We start from the raw sequence: 25,705 nt of genomic DNA, 5'->3' as shown, positions 1-25,705 counted from the left end.
AAGACAGTGAGGTCCTGATGAAGAAATAGACACATAGATCAAAACAGAATGGAGAATCCAGAAACAGATCTAACAAGTTGGGCAGAGTGATTTTTGACAAAGTTGTGAAACAGTTCAGTGGGGGGCAGGGGAAGCCTTTTCAGCAAACTGGAGCAATTGGACATCAACAGACAAAAAACACAAAAAACAAAACTGATCTAAGTCTCACACCTTATACAACAGTTAACTTAGACTAGATCAGAGGCTGAAATGTAAAACATAAAGAGAAAAACATAGGAGAAAATCTTCAGATGTAGTACGAGGTAAAGAGTTTTTAGACTTGACACCAAAAGCAAACTCTGTAAGGTGAAAAATTGATAAATTGTATCATAAAAATTAAAAACTTCTGCTTTGCAAAAGACCACATTAACAAGATGAAAAGACAAGCTACAAATGGGAAAAATATGCAAATCATATCCAACAAATGATTAATATCTAAAATATAGAACTCTCAGGACTCAACAGTAAAAACTAAAACAAATAGAAACTAAAAAAAAATCCAATTAGAAAATGGTCAAAAGCCATGAAGAGGCATCCAGTAAATTAGATATACAGATGGCAAATAAGTACATAAATGATACTCAACATGAGCCATTAGACAAATGAAAATTAAAATCGCAGTGAGATACCACTGTATATCTAACAGAATGGCAAAACAAAAACAAAGAAACAGTGAACGGTAAATGCGGACAAGGTTGATGAGAAACTGGATCTCTCATACATTTCTGGTGGGAATATGAAATGGGACAACCACTCTGAAATACGTTTTGGCAATCTCTTAAGAAACTGAACATGCAGTTTCCATAGGGCCCAGCAATTGTACTCCAGGGCATTTATCCCAGAGACGTGCAAAACCTGCAGATGAATGTTTACAGAAGTTTTATTCGTAGTAGCCAGACACTGGAAACAATCCAGACGTCCTTCACCTGGTGAACTGGTTAAACCATGTGGCACGTCCATACCATGGGATGCTACATGACAACCTGGAAATGCTGAAAGAAGAAAGCGAATCCTAAAAGGCTACATACTGTGCGATTCAATTTATAAAACTTCTTAAATTAGAAAAGTTTAGAGATGGAGAACGTCTTAGTGGCTACCAGGGCGCGTGGGGAGAGTGCGGATGGGAGAGCAGAGGGTGTGACTAAGAGGGCAACATGAGGGATCTTTGTGCAGTTGGAAGGTTATGTCAACATCCATATCCCAGTTGTGACATGGCCCTGTAGTTTTGCAAGATGTTATCTCTGGATTAAAGGGTACACAGTATCTCTCTGTATTATTTCTGAATTGAATCTACGTTTATATAATTGAATAATCGAGCCTACAATTTTCTCAAAATAAAAAGTTTAATTAAAAAAAAAAGCCAGATACGGAACAGCACAATCCCACTCTCTTAACTCCCAGTGTGGGTGCTGACCAACCCCCGTGCTCTCGTTTACGTTGGTAACCAAACTAGGAGCGACTCTTCAAGCTCTTAACCATCACTTCCACTGGGGTTCTGCTGAAGACTGTCCCCCAAACTTTCACAGTGTGTATTCAAAATCATGAGATGCTGGAGCTGGGAAAATGTGAAACAACTGCATACAGGGGACTCGGTGGGCTTTGGGTCCCCCACAGTGTCCATCGGACCCCAGTGGCCACTCCTTGAATAAATTCTAATCCAGGTGCTTGCAGTGTGACAGCCTCCACCTCCGGGCTCTCTGCTCTGAGATGGCTGCTCCAGACTTGGCGTGCCTGGGTCCTGTCACTTAGCCACCCCTCTCCGCAGCCCTTACACCCAAGCGGCTTCTCAACGGCTTCTCTCGTTGTATTTCTTAATTTGGAGCACAGGCCTTCAGCAGCCTGGGTCCCCCCCCTCAAGACGTGTGACCCTGAGATGGGAGTTTCTGGAGGACAGTGGTTCTTTTCAACACTGCTATGGTGTAAAGTTGTTTGTGAAAGAAGGAAGGACGCAAAGGCCTTCCGAGGTCAGTGTGAGCAGGGGCACCTGTCACTCAGGGACAGAGATACTGTCAGTCGTGGGTTGCAGGTGAGGAGACGAAGCCTCACAGGCAAATTGGAGCTGCTAATGTGGAGCCCAGGTGGTCTAGACTCCCTGTGCCCCAGCTACACTGCCAGCTGCACTGGAAGCTGTTCAGAATTCCCGTTCCCAGGGGTTTTGTTAGGAGCCCAGGGAGGGTTTCTGGGGCAAGGCCTGCCCTTGTCTGCCTCTCCCCTACCTCTTGGGGATTGTGCACATCCTCCCCCAAACCCCCAGCTTTTTGTGTGTGTGTCTGTGTGGTGTGTGTGTGTGTGATGTGTGTGTCTCTCTGTCTGCATGGGGTGTCTGTGTCTGAGTGCCTCTCTTTTCCTTTTTATGTGTTATGTGGGTTTGTGTGTCTCTGTGGATCGCGTGTGTCTGTCTTTGTGTATTGAGTGTGTGTCCGTGCAGTTTGTTGTTTGCATGCGTGGTGCCCACGTGTGTGTATCTGTGGGGAGGTCTGTGTGCATGTGTGTCCCTGCATGTGTCTCTGTGCGGGTGGCTGTGCGCGCGTGGGTGTGGCGTGTCCTCCCGCTCGGAGGCTCCCGAGAGCCGACCCCGTTCGGGGAGTGACAGTCCCCGGCGCGGCCACCCCGGGGCGCGGCCGGCGGGGAGGAGCGCGTGGCGGGTCCGCCAGCCGCACACGTGGGCCCGGCGCCGCCTCTCGCGTTCCCACCCCCTCCGGCCGCCCCCGCCGAGAGCCGGGATAAGTGGCGGCGCGGACGCCGCGCCCTGTCTCTGCGGAGCCGGCAGCGCGCAGCTCTCCGGCCCTGGCCCGCCACAGACGAGGACCGCGCTCGGGGACGCGACAGCGGCGCTCGTGGCCCCGGTAACTGCCTCCCGTACCCGCCCCCGGCTGCCGCGCCGTCCCCGGGTGGGGCAGCCCCGGGTCCCCGCGTTCCCGCGTCCGGGCTCGGCGTGGGCTCCCGCGCCCCTGCGCGCGTGTGCGCGCGTGTCTGTGTGTGCATTGGTGCGCGCGCGCCCCGCTCCCCAGCAGCAGCCCCGAACCAACTTGGACCCGTCAACTCCGTGTCCCCGTGCCCGTCCGCGAGCAGAGCAGCTGGCAGCACCTCCAGAGACAGCGCGGGGCTGTGCTGCCTGCGCTGGTGGAGACAGGAGGGGAACAAAGTTTGTCGGGAGCCCGGGTGACTTTCCTCGGGGACCCGCATGTGTGCGTGTGCGGGGGGCCTGGGAGCGCGGAGCTGGTTCCCTGGCTTCCCGGGCAGTGGGCGCCGGGCTCCCGGCCCCCCTTCACGCCGCCTCAGTGGTTTGTTTAGGAAAAGTGATGGTGAACTAGTAGTGGAGGTTCGCAGGCGCCCGCTGCCCGCCCCGCGGAGGGAGGGCGGCCCCGGAGGGCTGAGAGGGCGCCGCACCCTTCAAGCCCAGGCGGCATATGTGAGCCAGGGCTCGAGGTGGGAACCTGTGACCGCCGAGATGAGGGAACAGCCCGTGTTTGCCTGGCTCTAACTGTCAAGGCTGTGTGGTTGTGGACCGCAAAAGCCAGGACGTGATGGAAACAGGTTTGTCACGGCATCCTTGGAATTTCAGACAGGAGGAGTTAATCGCAATATCATCCACCTCATTATCGTGCCCCTTTGAAACTTCCTGGGGGATTTTAAGATAGATGGGTCTTTTGCAGCTGGGTCTTTATACCCATAGAGCTGACTATGATTTCCACTTGATTACAGCTAAAGTAGTCTTTAAGATGAAGTTTCCTGAAATGATTTAAAATAAACACAGATGGGAAGGGGGAAAAAGCTGTAATGAGGCACTTAAAAAAATAAAGTGAGCATTTTTCTTAACGAATGGGATTTTTCAGTCTTAAGGAATATATATGTATTTTTAAAATCTTTGAAATGGAGGTTTTTTGTTTTTAACCTGCTTTAAAAAATTGTTACTGACTCTGAACAAGGTTTCCCTCCTGATCTCTATGTGTTTTGCCATATCCCTGACTTTGGAATGTGTCCTCCTTCCTTCCCAGGACCTGAAGATCCTTTCAGAATGCCGGAGGAAAGTTCTCCCAGGCGGACCCCGCAGAGTGTTCCGTACCAGGACCTCCCTCACCTGGTCAACGCCGATGGACAGTACCTCTTCTGCCGGTACTGGAAACCCTCGGGCACACCCAGGTAAGTCTCCCCCAGGTGCTACCCGGATGTGCCCTGGGGGGGGGTTCATGTCCCCTCTCCCCCTTTGTGTGCAGCTCCCGTGCGGCCACTTTCTCCATGACCAACTTCACGTGCCATTTTAACATCAGGCACAGTGGGCTAACAGAACTGAGATTTATATATCTTTTTTTAAAATTAAGAAGCAGACGTTCTATTTTCATTATAACAACTAGGATACGGATTCTACCGTATGGCAGTTTTCAAAAATTCCACATGACTTTATTTTTTGTACTGGAGTTGATTTCCTGTTGTACAGGCATTCCTTTAAAATCCAACCCAGCAGTTACAGAAAACCACCTAATCAGATAAGATCAAAATAATGGATATATAGTAACTTTTGTTCTCGTTTCCTGTTTGAGTATGAGCTTCAGAAGGTGTCATACCTGTGTAACAGAGAGAAAGGGGTCTGGGTGTTTCCTTCTGATTTCTTGCCAGCTCAGTTACTTTGTACATTTTCCATCAAGGAGTTGTCTTGCTCTTAGAAGCAGGCGTTGGGACCTGCACACAGTAAGATAGCTGGTCTCCTGCTTCCCTCCTCTTGTACGAAACAGGGAAAACCCTGCTTGTTTGCGTTGTTCAGGGAAAGAAATTATTTGTGGTAACCAGTTGGCCTAGTGAAAAGTGAACATTTTCTGTTCCATGGACATGTTACCTGTTTCACAGGCCTGTTGTCTCCTAGGGGACATGTATGGTGTGCTGTGGCTTATAGGATTATGTCTCCCTTTGTGTTTCAGTCATCACCCAACCCTAGTACAGATACAAAATTCCTCCTACATTTTCAACAAGGTGTGTATAATCCAGGTAGCTGCACATTAAAAAACAAAAACAAAAGCAGAGATATGGACTTTAAAGACCTGGTTTAAAATCATAGCTTCAGGGCAGCTATATAAACCGGCTATTGTAATGGGCAGTTAAGAGTTCCTACAGGGCTTCCCTGGTGGCGCAGTGGTTGAGAGTCCGCCTGCCGATGCAGGGGACACGGGTTCGTGCCCCGGTCCCACATGTGGGAAGATCCCACATGCCGCGGAGCGGCTGGGCCTGTGAGCCATGGCCGCTGAGCCTGCGCGTCCGGAGCCTGTGCTCCGTGACAGGAGAGGCCACAACAGTGAGAGGCCCGCGTACCGCAAAACAAACAAACAAACAAAAAAAGAGTTCTTACAGGTCTGGCCATGTCCTTCTTAAAGATTTCCTCTACAGGAGAGAGTATGTGTGTATGTGCATGTGTGTCAGACGGGGAGGTGGGGTTGTCAGGCATTATCATTAATTCTCCATTCTGACTTAATTGGCAGTACAAGTGCACACTCTTGGTTTAATTTCTAACAACTTCGCGGTATGTGGTGCATTATTTGGTCCATATACAAAAAGAGGACAAAGAATTGGGAGCTAAGTTTGTGATGTTTGAGTCTCAGACGTTGGGGGCTTTCCTGGTTAAGTGGGGAGGTTGTCCTCGCTGGAGGTTGATGGAAGGGAGACCCTGCGGTCCTCAAATGGGCGGGGCGGTGCTGAGTGGGTGGGCCAAGGCAGAATGGCTGCCCTTCCCTGGGCTGTGAGTGGTTTTCACAGTCTCCACCCTGAGTCGCACTGTGGGGAGCTCTGTGCTCCCTCGCTTTTGCTCTAGTTAGAGATGGCAAACGCCACTCCCAGTTGTTTAAACCGAGTGTCTCTTGGGGTTAGTGTTTACCTTGCAGCGGACGCTGATGGGAATAAGAACGGGGGCCGATGGTTGAGGCAGCTTGGGCCCTGGGCTTTGGAAGAGAGGCTGCCCGCCTACCTGCTCGGCCTCCACCCCCTGAGATGATGCAGGTCGATAAACTCCCTCTGGGATTGGCCCCCCTCTTTCAGGGGGTCCTTAAAACATTTCACCACCAGCCCTGACCAGTTGGAAAGTCCTGGAGGCCCCGGCGGTGACAGATGCCGCATCCTGGCGTCCTGGGGGAGGGGTCAGGGCAGGCCGAGTGGTGAGGACGCAGCGGGGGGCCTCAGGGCAGAGGTCTGTGCCGGCTGGTGAGGGAGCGTGTCCCTATCAGAGAAGCTGAGCCCAGCTGCTCTGGCAGATAGCAGTGTGGCAGCCCAGCCCTCTTGCTGCTCTGGGACAGCTCTGCTGCTTCGTGTCAGCACGGCTGCCTCTAGGAGCGGGAGGGGACCACTGGCCTCCGCCTTTCCCCTCCAGGGAGTGTCCTCCATGGTCTTTCCCCCAGTTAGCTCAGAGTCTTGTCTGCTCTAATCGGCGGGGAAAACACCAGCAAATGTCCCTTTTCTCTGCTCCTTTTAAAAAATCTTTCCCGCAGAGGCCCTTGGGACCTCAGAAGCCACTGTCTTACAGACTGTGTCCAACAGAGGGGTCGGTGCCTGTCTCTCTTAGTTGGCACTGGGATGGGTTGGATTCCTGGTCAACAAGTTGGGCCTGTTCAGAACACCTGCCAGAACATTCAGCCCCCGGAGGATTTGCTGGGTTCCCAGACCAGCTCTGCAGGCGGCTCAGAGCGACCCAGGGTCATGGCATCAGCCACACTGGGAAGTCGGCTTAACCTGCTGATGGAAACATTGTGTCTCTACAAATGCTGGCCTCCTCACCCTGGGCCCTGGGGTCGCTGTTCCCATGTGTGCGTCCAAACTCAGTGTTGTTTTTAACAGAGCTGGCCAGAGACGCGGTCTTTAATCACTATGAACCAGAGGCTTAAAGCCTACGCTTGGTTCCGCCAAGGCAGATTCGTGCTCATCTGGTAGTATTTACTGTAGCAACAAACATCGTGCTTAAGGTGTAGCAGAATTATCTCATATGAATCAGTATCGTGTGTTCTGGAGTCCGGACTAGTCTCTTAGACGTGATCTCGTTTTATCTTCACGTCAACCTGTGGGGCAGATGTTATCATTGTTTTCCCTCTTTTAAAGCTGGTCCAACTGCATTTTGTCCACATTCCTCTGGTTCCAAGTCTCTTACTAAGGAAGACAGACTTTTGTCTAAGTACTGTCTTCCTGATAAATTCTTATATTTTTTGTTAGGCTAAAGGTCACTTCTTATGGTAAAGAGGAATAGAATAATTAATCCTCCCTAATTGTTTCTTCATAATATATTAAAAGTGGGAAATAGATTAAGATATGATCCATTCTGAAACAAAACCTTCTGATGCCCTGGGGACTGGCTGCCTTATCGAGACTCGGTACTTTGGAATTGTAAAATACTGGTTCTTCAGCAAGTTTCCACTGATGGTGTTTTCAGGGTAGTGGAGACTAGCCCAGGTGAGGCTTGAGTTGCTCTGTGGGCTCTCGTGCCCTTGGGTAGTATTTCACACCTTTGGATTCAGTCCACCACCGGGCCCTCAGTCCACTTAAAGGGCAACTTTGAATTAACTTCTGAATGTTACTTAGCCATCCTGCCCCACAGGATGAATGACTGGGCAACATCATTGCGGGGTCTGAAACAATACTCAGTTTGGTGACTTGGCTGCAAAGAAGTCCTCCCTTGGTTCCGCTGGACCAGGAGGGCTAGAGAGCCCGCTGTAATTGTGTGATCACGCAGCTGCCACCTTCTGGGCGGTTACTTCCCGGCGTGGACCGGTCATGCCCAAGGCCGGTGTGAAATAGACACTTGTGGAATCAATGCCCCGATGCTCCTTTGAGCAGGGGCTCCCCTCGTGCTGAGTGTGCTCTGTCTCGGAGGAGCACCCCCCCCCCCCGCCCCGCCCAAAGCTGAGAAACTGACCAGGCTCTCCTGCAGCTTCTGTGGTGATGACAGCCAGTGTACCGAGGGAGCCGTTTCAAAGAGCACTGTCCCTCCATGGGCCGATGGCCTGATGCAGATGCCTGGGTCACTCCGCAGTGGAAGCTCCAGAGCCCCTGCCTTTGCGGGGACCTCCCAACCTGAGCCCCGGAGCCCCTTCTGCAGTCTGCCTGGCTTTGCCCGCTTCTCCTTTCTCGCCTCCACTCAGGAGCTGGCCTTCCTCCAGTGACCCCGTGGCCACTGGTTGCCGTGGACGCCTCCTCTCCCCTCCCCAGCTCCACGCGTCCAAGCTGCCCCCTCGCAGTCTCAGCCGGTGTGGTTGTCAGGACTTTCCTCTTGGTGACAGGGTGCTGGGAGTGGGGCCCATGGCAGGGGCTGGACTAAGGAGGGTGGCGTGGCGTCGTTTCGGGAACGTACCTGTGTTCTCAGAGCCATGGCTGTTGTCGGTGGATCTAGAATCAACAAGCCAAGGCCCCTTCTCCCCTCTTTATTCCCATTCCCCAGAACGGGGCTCAGCTGACATCCCCTACCCCTGCTCTACCCTTTACTGGGTCACTTTGCTCCCTTTCAGACACGAGGACTTCGCAGTCTGTGTCTGGAGTTTCGGGCGATGCCGTCTTAGGGCACTTCCTCCCACCTATGCACATTTACCTGGAGAAGAAGCCATTCCCTGAAGCTGGGATATATTTAAATGCTAGAGAATGTCCTCCCTTCCTGCCACCCCTCACAATGTCCTTCCATCAGTCACCAGCCACTTGGGTGTGGCATCTGTGACTCCAGGAGCTGGGCCCCTCCAGGCCAACCTGGTCCAGACCACAGAGAGGCAGAGTCTCCATCATCTGGTTGGACTTGATTTCCACTGCCCGCCCTCTGGAAATTCTGTTCCCTTTGATGAGGTTGGCGTCTGCCCGTCCTCCCCTCCGCCTTAGGCTTTCCAATCAGATTGTGTGTCAGTTACTTGGTGCCTTTCTCCCCGCTGCTCACGGTGTGGGTTCAGTGTCCTGGGCAGCATTCCCCGGGTTCTGTGTTTCTTGGAGTGTTTCTCCCTCTCTGTGGGCCCCTGCAGCCCTCATGACCCCACCCCCTCTGAACTCCTGCCACCTGTGTGGCTAGGCGTCACCGAATCACTTACCTTTAGTTGGTACATCCCCAGGGCCAAGCAAATCACGTCCTTTCACTGTCCCTAAAAGTAGCCACTTTGAACTCCATTCGCTTGGTCTCCTTGGGCGTGAGGGCCACCACGCATCTAGCTCCCAGCCCAGCCCCTTGGACCTTCCCCCAATTGTGAGGGTCTGGGATAGCTCTTGGGCTCCCCAGAGCCTCTGCAGGAAGGCAGGCCCTGAGGGCTCAGCTCCGTGAATATCCGCTCTTCGCGCTTACCCATAGCCACACTGCCACCCAAAAAGTCGGTTAGCAGACCCTGATTTATTGAAGCCTGCGTGTCCCAGACAGAGCTGGGCACCAGGGTGGGGAGAGAGGAGCAAAGGCCGCTGTGTTTCAGGAAGCGGTGGGTGTAGTTATTGTATGAGGGGCAGGTACCTGGAGACGGGACCACTGCTGGCCACACAACACCTTGGTGTAAGTTAGACAAAGGAGCACATCCAGGTAGACGTGGCCTCACAGGTGTGAGGTTTGGTGAGGAGAGAGTGGGCTGGGTTTCAGCTCCTACTCATCCTTCCAGCCAGCGCCCTTGAACGGTATTGCACCTGTGAGAAGGGCGTGCAGGACAGGGAACCACGTGAAGCTAGAAAGGTGGGCGGGTGGGGCCAGGCGCCCAGGGTCCTGAAGGCCAAGCTGCAGGCTTGAACTTGAGCCTCAAGGGGTGGGTGGGGAGCCACGGACAGGTGTTAGGCCAGGAAGTGGTGCCGTCAGGCATGTGACCTGGACAGCCAGCTGGGTGGAGGTGTTTGCCATCATCCAGGTGGCAGGTGAAGGGGGCTGAGTCAGGAGTGGTAGTGGCACCTCAAGTTGCAAGGGACTGACCGTGTGTGGTGGTGATGGTGGTGGTGGGGCGCTCCCAGGTGTCTCCCTGGGTGACGGCGCACAGGGAACACCTCTAGATTGCTCTGCTCTGAAGACGCGGGGCTGCCCTCTGCCTGTGACGACATGTGGCACTCCAGGCGCCGTGGGACACCTTGCTGGAACATCCTTGATAAGCCAGTAGGAGAAGTGGAGGAGAGGTATCGGGGCCGCAAAACGAACCATACTGCGAGCATCACCAGTAAGATACTAATGCGGGGGCGGGTGGTTTCCTGAAGGTAAGAAAGGAGTCCTTCCTGGCTTCCACCTTCTCCCCACGCTGAAGAATCAAAAACCGCCCTTGACTTATATGTGTTGGCTCATGAAATTTCTACATAGACACTGAGAAAATGGACCTTACTCTGAGTTTTATAGCAAGGACATTATTTTTAATGCGATCACTGCCTTCCAGTACGACTTCAGATTTCTCTTGCCTATTTTAAGAATTTCCAAAAGTTCCTTCCCCTTGTAAGGAGCCGCTGGTCCTCCTCCTGTTGCTTCTGCCATTCTTACAGCACAGCAAACTGCCTTAGTTTTAAATAGGGCATCTCTTCTGGGCTTTTCTTTTTTTTTTTTTTAAGATTCTTCAAACAGCAAAGATCTTTTGATGGTGAGAGGAAAGGCCGCAGCTCTTCTTGCAGCTGATTTTTCCAGCAGCTACATTAAGGGATGATTTTTTCCAGTTGCTTTGAGAATGTTCTGCAGATACAAGTCTGGCTTTGTTTGCAGTGGAGATGAAGAAGGAAATAGCAAAATAAGCTGCTTCCTGAACGAGAGCCATGTTCACCATTGTCTGTCTCTTGGCACCTTTTAGGTAGAGATGCTGATCCCAGGCACACTTTGTCCCCAGGGCCAGCCAAACATCGGTTATTGTGTCAATGGGGAAGCGGTCCTTAGTGGTGCGAATCTTTGCAGCTGAGATTACAGGATGACCCTTGTCCCATATTTAGGGTCAGCCAAGTCTCTTGTTGGAGGAGGTGCTTTCACTTCACACAGGCTTGTTCACTGGGGTGGGGGTGGGGAGGCAGTGGTGGCCATCGAGTGGGGCTGGGGGTGACGTTTTCTCTGTATCGAGGGCCTGGTCCACTCGCAGAGGGGTGGGTGCAGGGAAGAGGGCCGCCAGAGGAGCTTGCTCTGTGTCACGTTGTTGGGTCTCATGGCAGGCGTCCCTCCCCCACTTGCTGGCCATCAGTCTCTGCTCTGGCGTTTGGCAGGCTCTCTGGTATGCAGCGGTGGAAAGTTTCTCACCTTCCTCAGAAAGGTTCAAAGGAGCTCTTCTCGTTAACCTTCTGGAAGGAAAGGGGGAGGAGGGAGGAAGAGGAGGGGCAGAACAGGAGGAGGGTTTGGGCACTGCGTCCTCCCTGGGCGCTTCCCACGGCTGGTGGAGGGTTTAGTGGGTGGAGTTTGCGGGCCTGTTGGCATCATGATGTGCGAGTATAAGCCGTTTCCCGGAAAGGACGGTGGATCACAGGCTCGCCCGGACTGTCCAGGTCGGGGCGGCCCGTGGCCCCAGCACTCCGTGCAGCCTCATTGCGTGCCGGGGAGGTGGCTCAGGGGGTGCGCATGGCCACCCAGGGGCTGGCGGGGCCAGAGGGCAGTCCTGGAGTTCTTCCGCCCCACCCTGTCTCTCAGAAGCTGCTCCCACACCTTCCTCTTGTGGGTTTAAAGTACAGATCAGCCCTTCCCAGTAAGCGTTTAAACAAATGTCTGGCTTGGGGCCCGACTTAGAGAGGTCCTAATTGCCACCCTTCTCCCCGCCCCCTGCCCCCACCAAAGGAATCATTTCCCACGCCTCTGTCCTGGTGGCTTTGTTTTCAGTGGTGAAGAGTGTGTGGGCACCTGTGCGGTGCCCAGGGGGCTGAGGAGCGGGGGTAGACGGACCTCAGGAGGACGCAGGAGACTGACTTAGACCCAGAGGTGGGAGGAGAAGCCCGGAGGCCTCTAGGAACAAAAGAGAAGAAGCGGAGGAGATGGGGGCCCCCGAGTGGAGTGGGGGGAGGGTGGAAGAAAGAATGTCGAGAGAAGGAGCTGGAACGGCGGCTGGATTAGAGATGAAAGGCCCCCCGCTTAGGAAGCGCTGCCTTTGGACATTTTAGGAGCTCCGCTCTGTTCTTCCTGTTGAGTCACTCTTGTAGAGGTATGTGCACAGCTGGGTGGTGCAGCAGAGAATGGTGAAGACCGTGGAGCCAGGCCCCAGGACCAGCCTGAGTCCACACGGACGGCGTGGGGGCCGTCACTGGACCAGTGTGTTGGTCTTCTCACCTTTCCCCCAGGTGATTATACGGTTAGACATCAGTGGGTGGTCAGCGCCTGGCACCCGGTAATGAGATGTGTGTCCTCTTTGCCTCCACCGTCTGGCTGGTGAGCTCTGGGGACCGTTGGCTTGTCTGTTACTCACCACCCTTCCTTATTCCCCTCCACCCTCTCGTCCGGCATCAGTCACAGAGACCCAGAGGCAAAGCAGTAGCCTATTTTTTTTTTTTTTTTTTTTGCGGTATGCGGGCCTCTCACTGTTGTGGCCTGTCCCGCTGTGGAGCACAGGCTCCGGACGCGCAGGGTCAGCGGCCATGGCTCACGGGCGCAGCCGCTCCGTGGCATGTGGCATCTTCCCGGACCGGGGCACGAACCCGCGTCCCCGGCATCGGCAGGTGGACTCTCAACCACTGCGCCACCAGGGAAGCCCAAAGCAGTAACCTTTATTAACTCCACCTTGACCTCTCTCCCCATGTTGCAGGCTGTGTGCTTTCCCCAGACTCCAGGTTTTGACTTTTTTTTTTCCCTTAACAGTTAAAACTCAGTTCCATTTCAGTGAGATTTCAAACTCCACGATAAACTTCTGTAGATGCTTAGTTTACAAAGTCACGGGGAAGCCGTTGGTGGTGAAATTCTTTTTGAGATAACACATAGGTAGCAAATTAGATACTTTCTTTAATGTCACACGAGACCTCTGTGACAGTGTTTGTGGTGTCACTCTAGACTGGCTGGAGGACCAAATGAGTCTTAGGGAGGGAGGCTGGGGGCCAGTGCAGACAGACCCACCCGCTTCTCAGAGTCCCATCTCCAGTGGCCTCAGTCCTTGTCGTGTGTTTCTCCTTTGGTCCCGATTGTGGGCTGGGGTGTGTGGAGATGCTTGTGCTATGAGCTTGTGCTACAAGGGCTGTCCTGGCACCTGCCGTGTCTGCAGTGGCAGGGTGGTCGGTGCATCAGGGATCCTCTGGGTTGGCGCCCTGTGCTGGACTCAGCCGGGCAGTCCTTGTGCTAGTCTTGGCTGGGCTCTCCATGTGTCTCTGTGCAGGACTGGCAGCTGGCGGGGGGCTGCTGGTCTCAAGTGTCTGGCCCTGGCAGACTGTTGGCGGGAGCACATCTGTCCTTCCCCACATCCCCTGTCCTCCTTTCCCAGGCCGTTAGGGTGGCAGTGTTTCGTGAGCAGCAGCTGCTTTCCAGGTCTCTGCTTGTGTGGAGTTTGCAAATGTCAAAGTCAGTCGGCCCGGAGGCGGTGGGGACACATCCACGGAGCAAGGCGAGGGGAGGATGGTTTGTGGCCATTGTTGAATCTATAGCATTCAACAGTGGGAAAGGTTTTTGTGCTGAGATTTGGGAAACCAGGGTTGAAATTTTATTTCTGCCTCTGAGTGACTCTAGACAAGGTACCCTCAATTAGACCTTCCAGCAAGTTCCCAGAGGGTTTTGTATTTTATGTAACTCTGGTGTGTTTTGCATCTCATAGTGGTAGAACAACCTGTGAGCTTCTCCAGGGCAGAATTCATGCTTCCTTAGTGCGTGCCCCTTGTAGACTTCTGTGCCTGGCACAAACTAAGGGATCTAAACATGTTTGTTGAATGAATGAATGAACTTCCCATATTTAGAGTAAGATGATTGGGCTACATGAGTCTCAAAAATCCCTTCTGGCATGGTTTTTGAGGAAAAGAACCGAGCATTTCCATCAAGTGTAGGTCAGAGGGGCTAACTGTTTGTGCAGGAAATGCAGCACCTAAATCCAGAAGCACGAGTGAAGAAGTTAGTAACACCTAGGATGGGAACATTCCCTACAGGTGATCCCCTGGGATACTAGGTGGCTGGGTTTTAGCCAATTTAACTTTGAAGTAAAGGTCTGTGTGTGAAGACACACCTACAAGTGAGAACTGCAGGACGGCAGACAGTGTTTTCCGTGTTAGCACAGAAGTCAGCGTGGACGCCAGAATCTGGAGTGGTGTCAGCTTCCCCTTGATGTGGGGGATGATTCAGTGGGCGTTAACTGAGCTCCAGATGTAAACTCAGTGCTGTGGTAGACAGCGATGGGGGGTTCTCAAAGCGACATGGAGACTCAGGGTCTGCTTGACTGCAGACCTCCAATCCCATGAGTTTTTTCTGAACATCTTGTGTGTGCCGTGTCTCATTCTGGTTTGGAGATATGGAAATGAAACAGCCCCCATCTGCCTTTGAAGACATCTCCCCACATTTATCAGGGAGACAGTTCCAAGCACCGTGGGAGTTTGCTTGTGAGGGCATTGCGTTTGGAGGGAGGGGGTGGTTTCAGGGAAAAGTTGAGGTGACTTTAAGCCAGCCCTTGAATGTGATTGGAGAAACCACTTTCACACAGGCATGGAGGTATGTTCTGAAAACGAAGTCTTTGGAAACTATAGTCTACGGTACGTGGCAGAAGGAGAGTTTGGAATCACTGGTTCAGGAGCCTGAATTTGAATGGCCCTTGTATTAGTCTGCTAGGGCTGCCATAACAAAATACCACAGACCTGGTGGCTTAAACAACGGACATTTATTTTTCTCACAGTCCTGAAGGCTGAAGGTCCACGATCCAGGTGCTGGTTGGGTTGGTTTCTGGTGAGAGCTCTCTTCTGGCTTGTAGATGGCCACCTTCTCTCTGTTTCTTCACGTGATGTTTCCTCTGTGAGTCTTTCCTCTAACTGGGTAAACCTTCCAGGATTGAACTTGGATGAGGATCCTGACTTTTCACATATTTGCTTCTCTGTGATTCCATGGTAGATGCCCCAGCCTGTCTGAAGTTGCCTTTGCCTTGATGTCTTGTGTCTAAGACCACCTGGTTTCAGCAAACCCTACTGGCCGGCTGGCCTAAGGCAGGTTCAGACACAGGAGTGGGAGATACCAGGGACAAGTTCTGTCAGTACTGTGCAGACCCAGTAGTTGCCTTCTCTCTAGCCATTCCTCTTTCTTTCTTACTGATTTTTGTCCCCGGGGTGGGAGGGGCGGTGGTATGACTAATGATTGGGATATTTACACCTGATTAAAACCATTCTCACTTACCAGTGTTATTTGTAGCTAGAGGTGGCTGTAGGACCGGTGTATCTCCTTAAGACACTAGAAAAAGAACAGTAAATTAAACCTAAAGCAAGCAGAAGGAAGGAAATAATAAAGATGAGAGCAGAAATTAATGAAGTAGAGAATAGAGAAACAATAGAGAAAGTAAACGAATCCAAAAGTTGGCTGTTTGAAAAGCTCAACAAAACTGCCAGATCTCTAGATTGATCAAGAAGAAAAGGGAGAAGACTCAAATTACTAGAATCAGAAATGAAAGAGGAAACCTTAGTAGCAATCTTGCATAAATAAAAAGTTATAAAGGAATAGTACGAGCAGTTGTACACCAGGTACATTTAGGTAACTTAGATAAAGGGAACACGTTTCTAGAAAGATGCAGACTAGCAAAACCGACCTAAGAAGAAATGAAAAAAATCGGAATAGACTTGTAACAAGTAATGAGATCTAATTAATAAGCAAAACAACTACCCACAAAGAGAAGCCCAGGCCCAGATGGCTTCACTATTGAAATCTACTAAGTATGTAAAGAAGAATTAATACTAATTATTCACAGATTTTTCTTAGAAGAGGAAGCACTTCCCAACTCATTCTAAGTGGCCATTATTACCGGGATACCAAAAGCAAACAAAGACATGCAAGAAAAGAAAACTACAGGCTAATATTTCTTATAAACATTGATGCAGAAATCCTCAGTTAAATATTAACAAACTGAATCCAACAACAGAAAAAAGAATTATACAATATTACCAAGTGAGATTTATCCTCAGAATGCAAGGACGGTTTAATATCTGAAACTCAGTTACTACAATACACTATATTAGTAAAATTTAAAAAAACTCACATGATCATCTCAGTACATGCAGTAAGTGTTTGACAGAATCCAACACACTTTCATGATAAAAACATCCAACAAACTATGAATTGAGGGGACCTTCCTCAGCCTGATAAAGAACAATGAGAAAAGTCTCAAGCTAATACCATACTTAATGATAAATGACTGAATGCTTTTCTCCTAAGATAAGGAACAAGACAAGGATGTCCATCTTACCACTGCTATTCATCACTGTACTGAGGGTCTAGTTATGGCAGTGAGGCAAGAAAAAGAAAGAAAAGGGATCCAGATTGAAGAGGAAGAACTAGAACTATCTCTATTTGCAGATGACATGATCTTGTATGTAGTAAATTCTTAGGAATCCACTAAAAACTATTAGAACTAATAAATGAATTCAACAAGACTAGAAGATACAGGATGAATATATAAAAATCGATTGTAGGGCTTCCCTGGTGGCACAGTGGTTGAGAGTCTGCCTGCCGTTGCAGGGGACACGGGTTCGTGCCCTGGTCTGGGAAGATCAGGTCTGGGAAGATCCCACATGCCGCGGAGCGGCTGGGCCCGTGAGCCATGGCTGCTGTGCGTCCAGAGCCTGTGCTCCGCAACGGGAGAGGCCACAACAGTGAGAGGCCCATGTACCGCAAAAAAAAAAAAAAAATTAAAAAAAATCGATTGTATTTCTACATACATGCAGTGAACAATCTGAAAATGAAATTAAGACAATTTCATTTAAAAGAGCGTCAGAGAGAATAGAAGTGCTTAGAAGTAAATTTAACAAAAGAAATGCAAAACTTGTACTCTGAAAACTGCAAAACATCGCTGAGAGAAGTTAAAGAAAATCCAAATGAGTGTAAAGACATTCCATATTCATGGTTGGGAAGACTTAATATTGTTAACATGGCAGTACTCCCCAAATTGATCTACAGATTTAATATACTCCCTATGAGAATCCCAGATGGCTTCTCTCTGGAAATTGATCAGCTCTTTGTAAAATTCATGTGGAAACTCAAGGGGCCCAGAAAAGCCAAAACAATCTTGAAGAAGAAGAACAAAGTTGGAGGACTCACATTTTCTGATTTCAAAACTTACTATAAAACAACAATAATCAAACCAGTGTGCTATTGGCATAAGGATGGACAAGAATTGAGAGTCCAGGAAAACCCATATATCTATGATTAATTGATTTTTGACAAGTATGCCAAAAGAACTCAGTGGGAAAATGATAGTCTTCTCAACAAATGTTGCTGGGACACTTGGAATCTGCATGCAGAGGAAGGAAGTTGGACCTCTTCCTCACACAAAAGTAAACTCAAAAACCTAAATGCAAGGGCTACAACTGTAAAACTCGTAGAAGAAGACATAGGAGCAAATCTTCATGACCTTGGATTTGACAGTGGTTTCTTAGATGTGACACCAAAAGGACAAGTTACAAAAGAAAAAACTGGTATATTGGACTTGATCAGAATTTAAAAACTTTCGTGCTTCAAAGTAAACTGTCAAGAAAACGAAAAGTTCACAAAATGGGAGAAAATACTTGTAAATCATGTATGTGGTAAGTGAATTGTATCTAGAATGTAAAAAGAATGCTTGTAATTCAGTGATAGAAAGACAACCCAATCAAAAAAATGGGCAAAAGACCCGAGTAACATTTGCCCAAAGAAGATACACAAATGGCCAACGAGCATATAAAAAGATGCTCAGCATCAAGTGTCGTCAGGAAAATGCAAGTGAAAACCACAGTGAGGTACCACTTCCCATCCACCAGGGTGGCTGTAATAAAAAAGACAGAGAATGCCAAGTATCGGTGAGGATGTGGAGAAGTCTGGACCCTCACGCACTGCTGGAGGGGATTTTCAATGCTGCAGCCACTTTGGAAGATCGTCTGACAGTTACTCAAAAGTTACAGTGTTAGCGTATGACCCAGCAATTCCATTCCTAGGTAGATAGCAAAAACAATCCGGGTTTAACAGGTACACACTACTCTATATAAAATAGATAAATAAGGACCTACTGTACATCACAGGAAACTATAATGTTTTGTAATAACCTGTATTGGAAAATAACCTGAAAAAGAATATATATATATATATATATATATATATATATATATATATATATATATATTTGCATTTCCCTGATGACACTTGTACACAAATATTCATAGCAGCATTATTCATAATAGTCAAAATGTGGAAACAATCCAATGTCTGTAACTGATGAATGGATAAATAAAATGTGGCGTATCAATACAATGGAATATTATTTGGGCTTAAAAAATATTTTGGTGAACCTGAAACAATTATGCTCAGTGAAAGAAGCCAGTCACAAAAGGTGACATATTATATGACTCCATTTACATGAAGTGTCCAGCACAGGCAAATCTGTGGAGCCAGGAAGTAGATTAGTGGTTGCCAGGGGCTGGGGCAGAGATTGGGAAAGTTGCCGGCTGATAGCTAAGGTTACAAGGTTTCTTTTTGGGGTGATGAAAATGTTCTAAAACTGATTATGGTGATGGTTGTACTATTCTGTAAATATACTAAAAACCACTGAGTTGTACACTTTAAAAGAGCAAATTATATGATCTGTGAATTATATCTCATTAAAGCTGTTACCAAAAAATGCAGATACCTAAGGAAATGAGTTAGGGAATGTTATGCGAACATTTTTAACAATGTTTACCAAAAAAACTAACGACACAAAGTTGTTTAGGATATAATGGTACAGAGAAAAAGTATAAATTTAAGTATAAAACTGTGATCTCAACCATATTAAAAATATAATCATGGAAAAGAGGTTAGAAATTTGACTACAAAAATTGAATGCATGTCTTCAGGCCTTGCATCATCTTTGGAAAGGAAAGGAAACTAGTCTTCAGAAAGGCCCACCCCTGAGTCTGACACCTTGCTAAATACTTCTTTGGCTTCACCTCCCTGAATCTCACAACATGCCAGCGGGTTGGCATCGTTCTTGATATTTTATTGATGTGGAAACTGGTCCCAGAGAACCATGGGCTAATGAATGCAGAGCCAGGATTTGAACCCACATCTGTTTGCTTTAAAGGCACTGTTCTTCTCTCCAGCACCCAGCTCTGCCATATCAAACGCTTACAGAACTGCTCATAGAACCCAGCTGTGTGCACAGGCGCTGTTTATAATGCTCTTGGCAGTTGGTGAAGGTAGGGATGACAGCCCCACCTTATAGATGAGACTGATGCTTGGAAAGGCACAGTGGCTCTGATGAGGGACCCTGGTTCAGTGACAGGTCGTGGTGTGAGCCCATGGTCCGTGGTCCATCCACCTCCATTCGCGTTCAACTCTGCCGTCTGCTCTGATTAGGCCGTCCTGACTGTAGCTGCCTGTCAGGGCAGTGTATTTACAGAGTAGTACAACCGTCACCATAATCAGTTTTAGAACATTTCATAACAGGGCTCTGAGCTGTGTGCCCATAAGGTTGGGACCATTTCCCTTAAATTCATCACTGTGTGCTCGTCTTACCTCTCCTGCATTCTTAGTAAATTCCCGATTGTTTATTGCCATCCGTTTGGCATTTCACCACCCAGAAGAACTTGGAGCCATCTGCAGACTTGGAAAGTTCATGCTTTTCTCCTTCCAGGAAAAAAAAAAAGAATGTTACGTAAGATGGGACCGAGCACATTCTTATCGGAAGGTCGGGAGCCACTTCTCAGCCTGAAGAATCCCTGTTACCTCTGCCCGTTACTTCCTGTTTCATCCAGGTCCAAAATCACACTGCAGCTATCTTTGCAAACACGGTTCCTTGCAAAACCTCTAAGAATAAGTGTTGCCTCCATTCCCACACAGAACTGCCCTGTCTTCAGGGTCTCCTCTGGGTCTGAGGAGAGGTTCCTCCTTGAGAACTCATGGGCGTTCCTCTAGGCAGTCTGTGCTGGTCACATTGTCCTCCATCCTTCAAGCAGGGATAGGAGTCATCTCTGGGGGCAGAGGTCCCCAGGACCCTCGCCCACCTCCTCCTAGCGCCTCTCCAACTGTGGCCATTTCTCCCTCGTGGAACAGTCTCTTCCCGACTCGCTCATCTTGGGTCATTTAATTTTGTTGTCGTAAATAAAATTTGCTGTCTTCTTTTGTGAACATATTCATGATAAGACATTGAGAAATTAAGGAAGAGTGGAAAGCTAGGACGACTGACCACCCCAGGACAATCCTTGTTAACATTCGTGGACTCTGAGAAACTGGAAAGCACCATAAAGATGACCAGCCCCTTGGCTCTGCAGATGGGGAGCCGGAGGAGCTAGGACTGTTCAGTCACCTGCAGAGGCCTGGCGCCTGTGGCAGGAATCAGGGGTCTGAGCCGAGTGGGCTGCGGGCCCACCTCCAGGAAGCCGGAAGTCGGCAGGCAAGCAAGAAGGTGAGGGGCAGGTGACCAGTGAGCCCAGGGGATCACCTGACTCTGCTGGGGTGGCTTCGAGCTGAGGGGACCTTGACCTGGGTCTGGACATGAACCTGCTGTCCAGTGAGGAGGCGGCCCGGGGCTCTGTGTCCACCTGCCATCCAGCCCTCTGCTGCCCGAGGCTCGCCCTGGTGCTCGCCTCACTGGCAGTGGGGCTTTCTGCTTCCGCCTCCTCCAGGAGCGTTTGAAGGTTTGCCTAATAAATGTCCACCTCCTGTGTGGGTCATTTCTGTGTCCAGCCTCCTCCACCTCTGCTCTCGGTGAGTCTTCAAATGCCCGGTGGTGGGAGAGGGGCCTGGTGACCCCCTCCCTGTCAGATGAAGACCCTGCGTGTCCTCGTTGCCACAGGCCACCGGTGCTCTGGCGGCTGCAGCTGTCTGAATTGAGTTATCATTTCCTCATTGTTCTCTTTGACTCAACTTTCCTTTTCACTGGCAAGCTATTTTAAGAGGAAGGGTTATTCTAACTCGGGAAATGGAAACCAGTATCAGGGGCCATCAGTGGAAGGTGACCACAGGACAAAAGAAAACCCTGGCACTGAATCCTAGCTCTACCCCGGGCTTGCCCCCAGCCTGGGCCTGTGGCTTCTCTCTGTCCTGAGAACGGAGGCGGGTCGTGTTGGAGATCTCTTTCAGACAGACCGGCACCTCGCCCAGGGCTCCGTGCATTCAGGGTGGAATGGGAGGGATGAAGGAGTAGTAGCGTCGCCCTGTGCACGTTCCCGTTCCTTGATGCTGTGCCTCCAGCCCTCCCCGGTTCAGCCTGAGTGCTGCCCGCATGGGGGCCCCACAGGTTGGGAGCCCGAAGACAGGTGTGCCATCCCCCACCCCCGTGACGCGTTGCACCAACTGGGAAGCGTCGAGGCTTGCACCTTCCCTTCCAGAGACTGGTGGTCTGGCTTCTCCCGGTGCACACATGTCCACACCACACACCCGTGTTCACAAGTCCCCCGCGAGAGCCTGCCGCTCTCCTGTGGAACGTGACACTGCAGCAAGAGCGTCCCAGATGGCGTGGGGTGCCTGCATCACCGTTGCTGTGCACTGGCTGGCCCCTGGGAGGATGCAGGGGAGCAGCGGCAGGCCAGAGCAGCCCTGGGTGCGGCCCCTCCTCGTGGCCTGCAGGCGGCGGCTCACTGTTGGCAGGAAGAGCAAGCACAGGCCCTTTTCTGTGCAGCGAAAAGGAGCCCTGGGCTTGGAGACGGAGCTCAGAGCGCTTCCCCGCGGAGACCACGTCAGTCACACCAGCATCTGGCCCTGGGCTTCCCTGTTCTGAAATCTTGGGACAGCTGTGAAGCTCTTCATTAATGGACCATCCTAAAAGCCATGCCACGTGCCTTCCGCAGACCATTAGTGATTTCCCAGAAGGCCAGTTCTAGATTGATCTCTGCAGCGGCCCCCAAGGAGCCCTTTGGCACGAGAACCTTTTCAGAGCCGCAGGGCCACGGCCGCCAGAAGACGCCTCTGAAGAGATCACACATGTTAATGAAGGGTCTTAATCTCCTGCCCCCTTACAGTTCAGAACTGCTTTGCGATTGAAGATAAATCATTCCTGGAGGTTGCATCCCCCAAAGCGTAGGAAATTACTTTGAGGCAGGAGGAATAATAATTTCCATATCAGTTTCGAACTTGGTTTATGGAAGGCAGTTATCCGCCTCACTTCAGTGGAACCTTGAGCAGATGATAGGAGGAGGGGCTGACGTGGGAGGGGCTGAGGAATCTCCGACAGGGCATCCAGATGCCACTTGTGCTCACTGGATTTTGGGCGCTGGGGCTGTTAGCTGCTGAGTACCTCAGAGGGCCCCGTATTTGGTTGGTTCTGCATTTTATTGGCAGCAATAAGGCATGCGGCTGAGTTAGTGACACCCTCTCTGACCAAACTCTTTGTTGTCGCTGATGTTGCTTTCCCGTTTTATTGAGATGTGATTGACATATAGCACTGTATGAGCTTAAGGTGTGCGGCGTAATGATTTGACTTAATGGACTTAGAAATGATTATCACATTAGGCTGATAAACATTGCTCATCTCAGATAGATGGGAAAAAAAAGTGTTTTTTTTCCTCCTTGTGATGAGAACTCTTAGGGTCTGCTCTCTTAACAACTTTCCTGTACCATGTACAGCAGTGGTAACTGTGGTCACCATGCTGTACATCACATCCCAGGACTTACTTATCTTATAACTGGAAGTTTGTACTTTTTGACCTGCTTCTTCCAGTTCCCCCTCCTCCCACCCCCATCTTTGGTAACCACAAATCTGATCTCTTGTTCTGAGAGTTTCCTTATTTTGCTGTTGTTTCTGTTTCGGCTCCATGTATGAGTGAGAGCGTGTGCTATTTGTCTTTCTCTGACTTATTTCACTTAGCATAATGCCCTGAAGGTCCATCCATATTGTTGCACATGGTAGAATTTCCTCGATTTTTATGGCTGAATTATATTCCACCGTATATATTGGGTTGGCCAAGAAGTCCATTTGGGTTTTTCCATAACGTCTTGCGGTGAAACCCGAACGAACTTTTTGGCCAACCCAATATATGCCACATCTTCATCCATTCGTCTGTCGACGGATGCTTAGGTTGTTTCCATAACTTGGCGACAGTAAACAATGCTGCTATGAACATGGGGGTGCAGATATCTCTTGGACATAGTGTTTTCATTTCCTTTGGATATATTCTCAAGTGAAATTGCTGGATCATATGGTAGCTTTATTTTTAGTTTTTGAGGAGCCTCCATACTGTTTTCCACAGTGGCTGCACCAATCTACGTTCCCACCAGCAGTGTAGGAGGGCTCCCTTTTCTGCACACCCTCTCTAGCATTTGTTATTTGTAGGCTTTTTAATGGTGGCCATTCTGACCAGCGTGAGGTGGTAGCTCAGTGTGGTTCTGATTTGCATTTCCCTGATGACTAGTGACGTTGAGCATCTTTTCATGTGCCTGTTGGCCATCCATGCATCTTCTTTGGAAAATGTCTGACCGCAGTCTTGGACCTGGTGTGTCTAGGGTGTCTGGTGCTGCAGGAAGCAGTGCTGCACTCTGAGGGGTGGAGCACAGTGGCGCTTGGCCCCTAACCCTGACTGTTTTCTCCATGGCGCTTTAATGTGACCTGGCATACGTTTATTTGCTGATTATTCTATCTCCACCAGGGTAGGGACTTTATCTAATTCAGATGTGTCCTCAGAGCCTAAGCCAGAGCCTGGTCCAGAAACCCAGCGCTCAGTCAATCTCTGTTACTGAAGAAATGAGGGGCTGAGAGCCGGGCAGCCATTGGACTGTGCCCAGTGGTCCTGTTGCTCCTCCACCTGGTGTTACAGGTGGAGTCATCGCAGCCTTCCATCCCCTTTCATGGGTCTTTGTCTTCTCTAGGGAAAAATATGTCTATGTCTGTATCTGTCTACATATAGATGGATGGATGGATGGACCCTTTCATGGGGCTTCGTCTTCTCTAGGGAAAAATATGTCTGTGTCTATGTGCATATAGCTGGATGGATAAATAGATTTTTTTTTTTTAAGGAAATAGATGCTCTGGGAAACATGCTGGAGGAGCCTTGCAGCATTGGAACTTTGCAGTTCTTACCACTGTGCTTGTTAGGATCTTGCGTTAAAATGGATGTGAGGACGGTAATATCAATTGGGGCGGGAAGACAGTAGCTGACCCCATGGGACCCACATAAAACCTGCCTCCTCCAGCACAGGCTGACTGACAGGGGGCTGTTGGCAGGAGAACACTCCACTACGCTGACAGTAGCCAGCTTTGTGGTGTGTGTGCTGTGTCATCTGCACTGCCGGTCCTGTGTTACCCTCGTTTCACACGGGAGGAAGCAGAGAATTCAGCAACTTGCCCACCGTTGCAGTTAGGGAACAGCAGAGCCTGGGCGTGAACCCACATCAGCTTGCACCTGCATGTGTGAAGGGATCTCGTACACGAGGGTCTGCATTTGTTAAGGTTCAGCCTGAGTGTTGTGAAAAAGAAACATGGTGCTCATGTAAGATGGAGGTCTGTGTCTCTCTCCATCACCAGTCCAGGGGTCCACACGGCCACTCAGGGCACAAGTCCCTCCTGCCTTGTTGCCCCACCCTCCAAGGGTTTGGGGGCTTCCAAGAAGCCCAGTTCACTGTCTCTGCTGGTAGTGTAGCTGGGAGATGAGCTGTCGGCCACCAAACAGGGAAGAGTAAAGAGGCTGAGTCACGATTTCACTCATCCTTCACTCCCCTTCATTTGCCCGTCTCACCGTAAGAGAGGACTTGAGGCTGGTAGCTGGTCACATACAGTTGGCAAAATGCAGTCCGTACGCATAATCTCTTTCATCTTCTTGCCACCCCCCCAAAAGGGGCGGGTAGGTCCATGCTGGTGAGGGCTGGAGCCATGAGCTGGGGCTCTCGGGGATCCTGGTGGGATTGGCAGAGTACAGGTTCAAGGTCAGGTGGATCCAGATTCTACTTCTGACTCTTCTTTTTTTTTTTGAAAAAAAATTATTTATTTATTTATTTATTTATTTATGGCTCTGTTGGGTCTTCGTTTCTGTGCGTGGACTTTCTCTAGTTGCAGTGAGCGGGGGCCACTCTTCATTGGCCCGCGGTGCGCGGACATCTCACTGTCGTGGCTTCTCTTGTTGCGGAGCACAAGCTCCAGATGCGCAGGCTCAGTAGTTGTGGCTCACAGGCCTAGTTGGTCTGCGGCATGTGGGATCTTCCCAGATCAGGGCTCGAACCCGTGTCCCCTGCATCGGCAGGTGGACTCTCAACCACTGCACCACCAGGGAAGCCCAACTTCTGATGTTTCTGATTGCTAGTGCGTTAACTTCAGCTCTTTGAGTCTCCGTTTTCTCCTTTGCAAAATTGGCTACTTATGTCACAGGACTCCTGGGAAGAGTCTGCTGGGATGAAGGGTACGGCTTTGGGTAAGTGGACGGCCCCAGGCGTATTTCCTTCCCTCTGGCTGCTTCGGAGCCCCTGGTCCCTGACCGTTTGCCCCGCGTGTTTGATGACGTCCGAGGCAGCCCTGCCTGTCCCTTCCATCGTGGGGACTCTGCCAGCCCTTGTCCTGAGCCTTGTTACCTGTGGTCCTGTGACTCCTCCCACCGCCCGCTTGCTCTGCCCATGGTGTCTCTTGGCCACTCCCCAGCTGGGCCGCATTGTCCGTGGCCTCAGCTCCCTGCGGCTGCCCTGACCACCCATGTCCTCCCCAGACCCCTGTGGCTGGGA

At 50.2% G+C, this 25,705-nt stretch overlaps 1 protein-coding gene across 3 annotated transcripts in view; it reads left to right on the top strand.

Annotated features, from left to right (window-relative positions):
* Positions 1–25,705, top strand: part of MGLL (monoglyceride lipase) — a 129,921-nt gene that overhangs the window by 22,868 nt on the left and 81,348 nt on the right. The window contains exons 1-2 of one of the 3 annotated variants that reach the window (XM_032649616.1): positions 2,685–2,885; positions 4,038–4,182. In XM_032649616.1, coding sequence (XP_032505507.1) covers positions 4,058–4,182 — 125 coding nt within the window. In that variant the 5' untranslated portion in view covers positions 2,685–2,885; positions 4,038–4,057. Of the gene's footprint in view, positions 1–2,684; positions 2,886–3,420; positions 3,577–4,037; positions 4,183–25,705 lie in introns of those variants that run through there. The other 2 variants (XM_032649614.1, XM_032649615.1) reach the window with 2 other exon arrangements.

The sequence above is a fragment of the Phocoena sinus genome, chromosome 11 (genome assembly GCF_008692025.1).
Source record: "Phocoena sinus isolate mPhoSin1 chromosome 11, mPhoSin1.pri, whole genome shotgun sequence".
Classification (NCBI taxonomy): domain Eukaryota; kingdom Metazoa; phylum Chordata; class Mammalia; order Artiodactyla; family Phocoenidae; genus Phocoena; species Phocoena sinus.
This window is presented reverse-complemented; position numbering and strand designations above follow the sequence as displayed.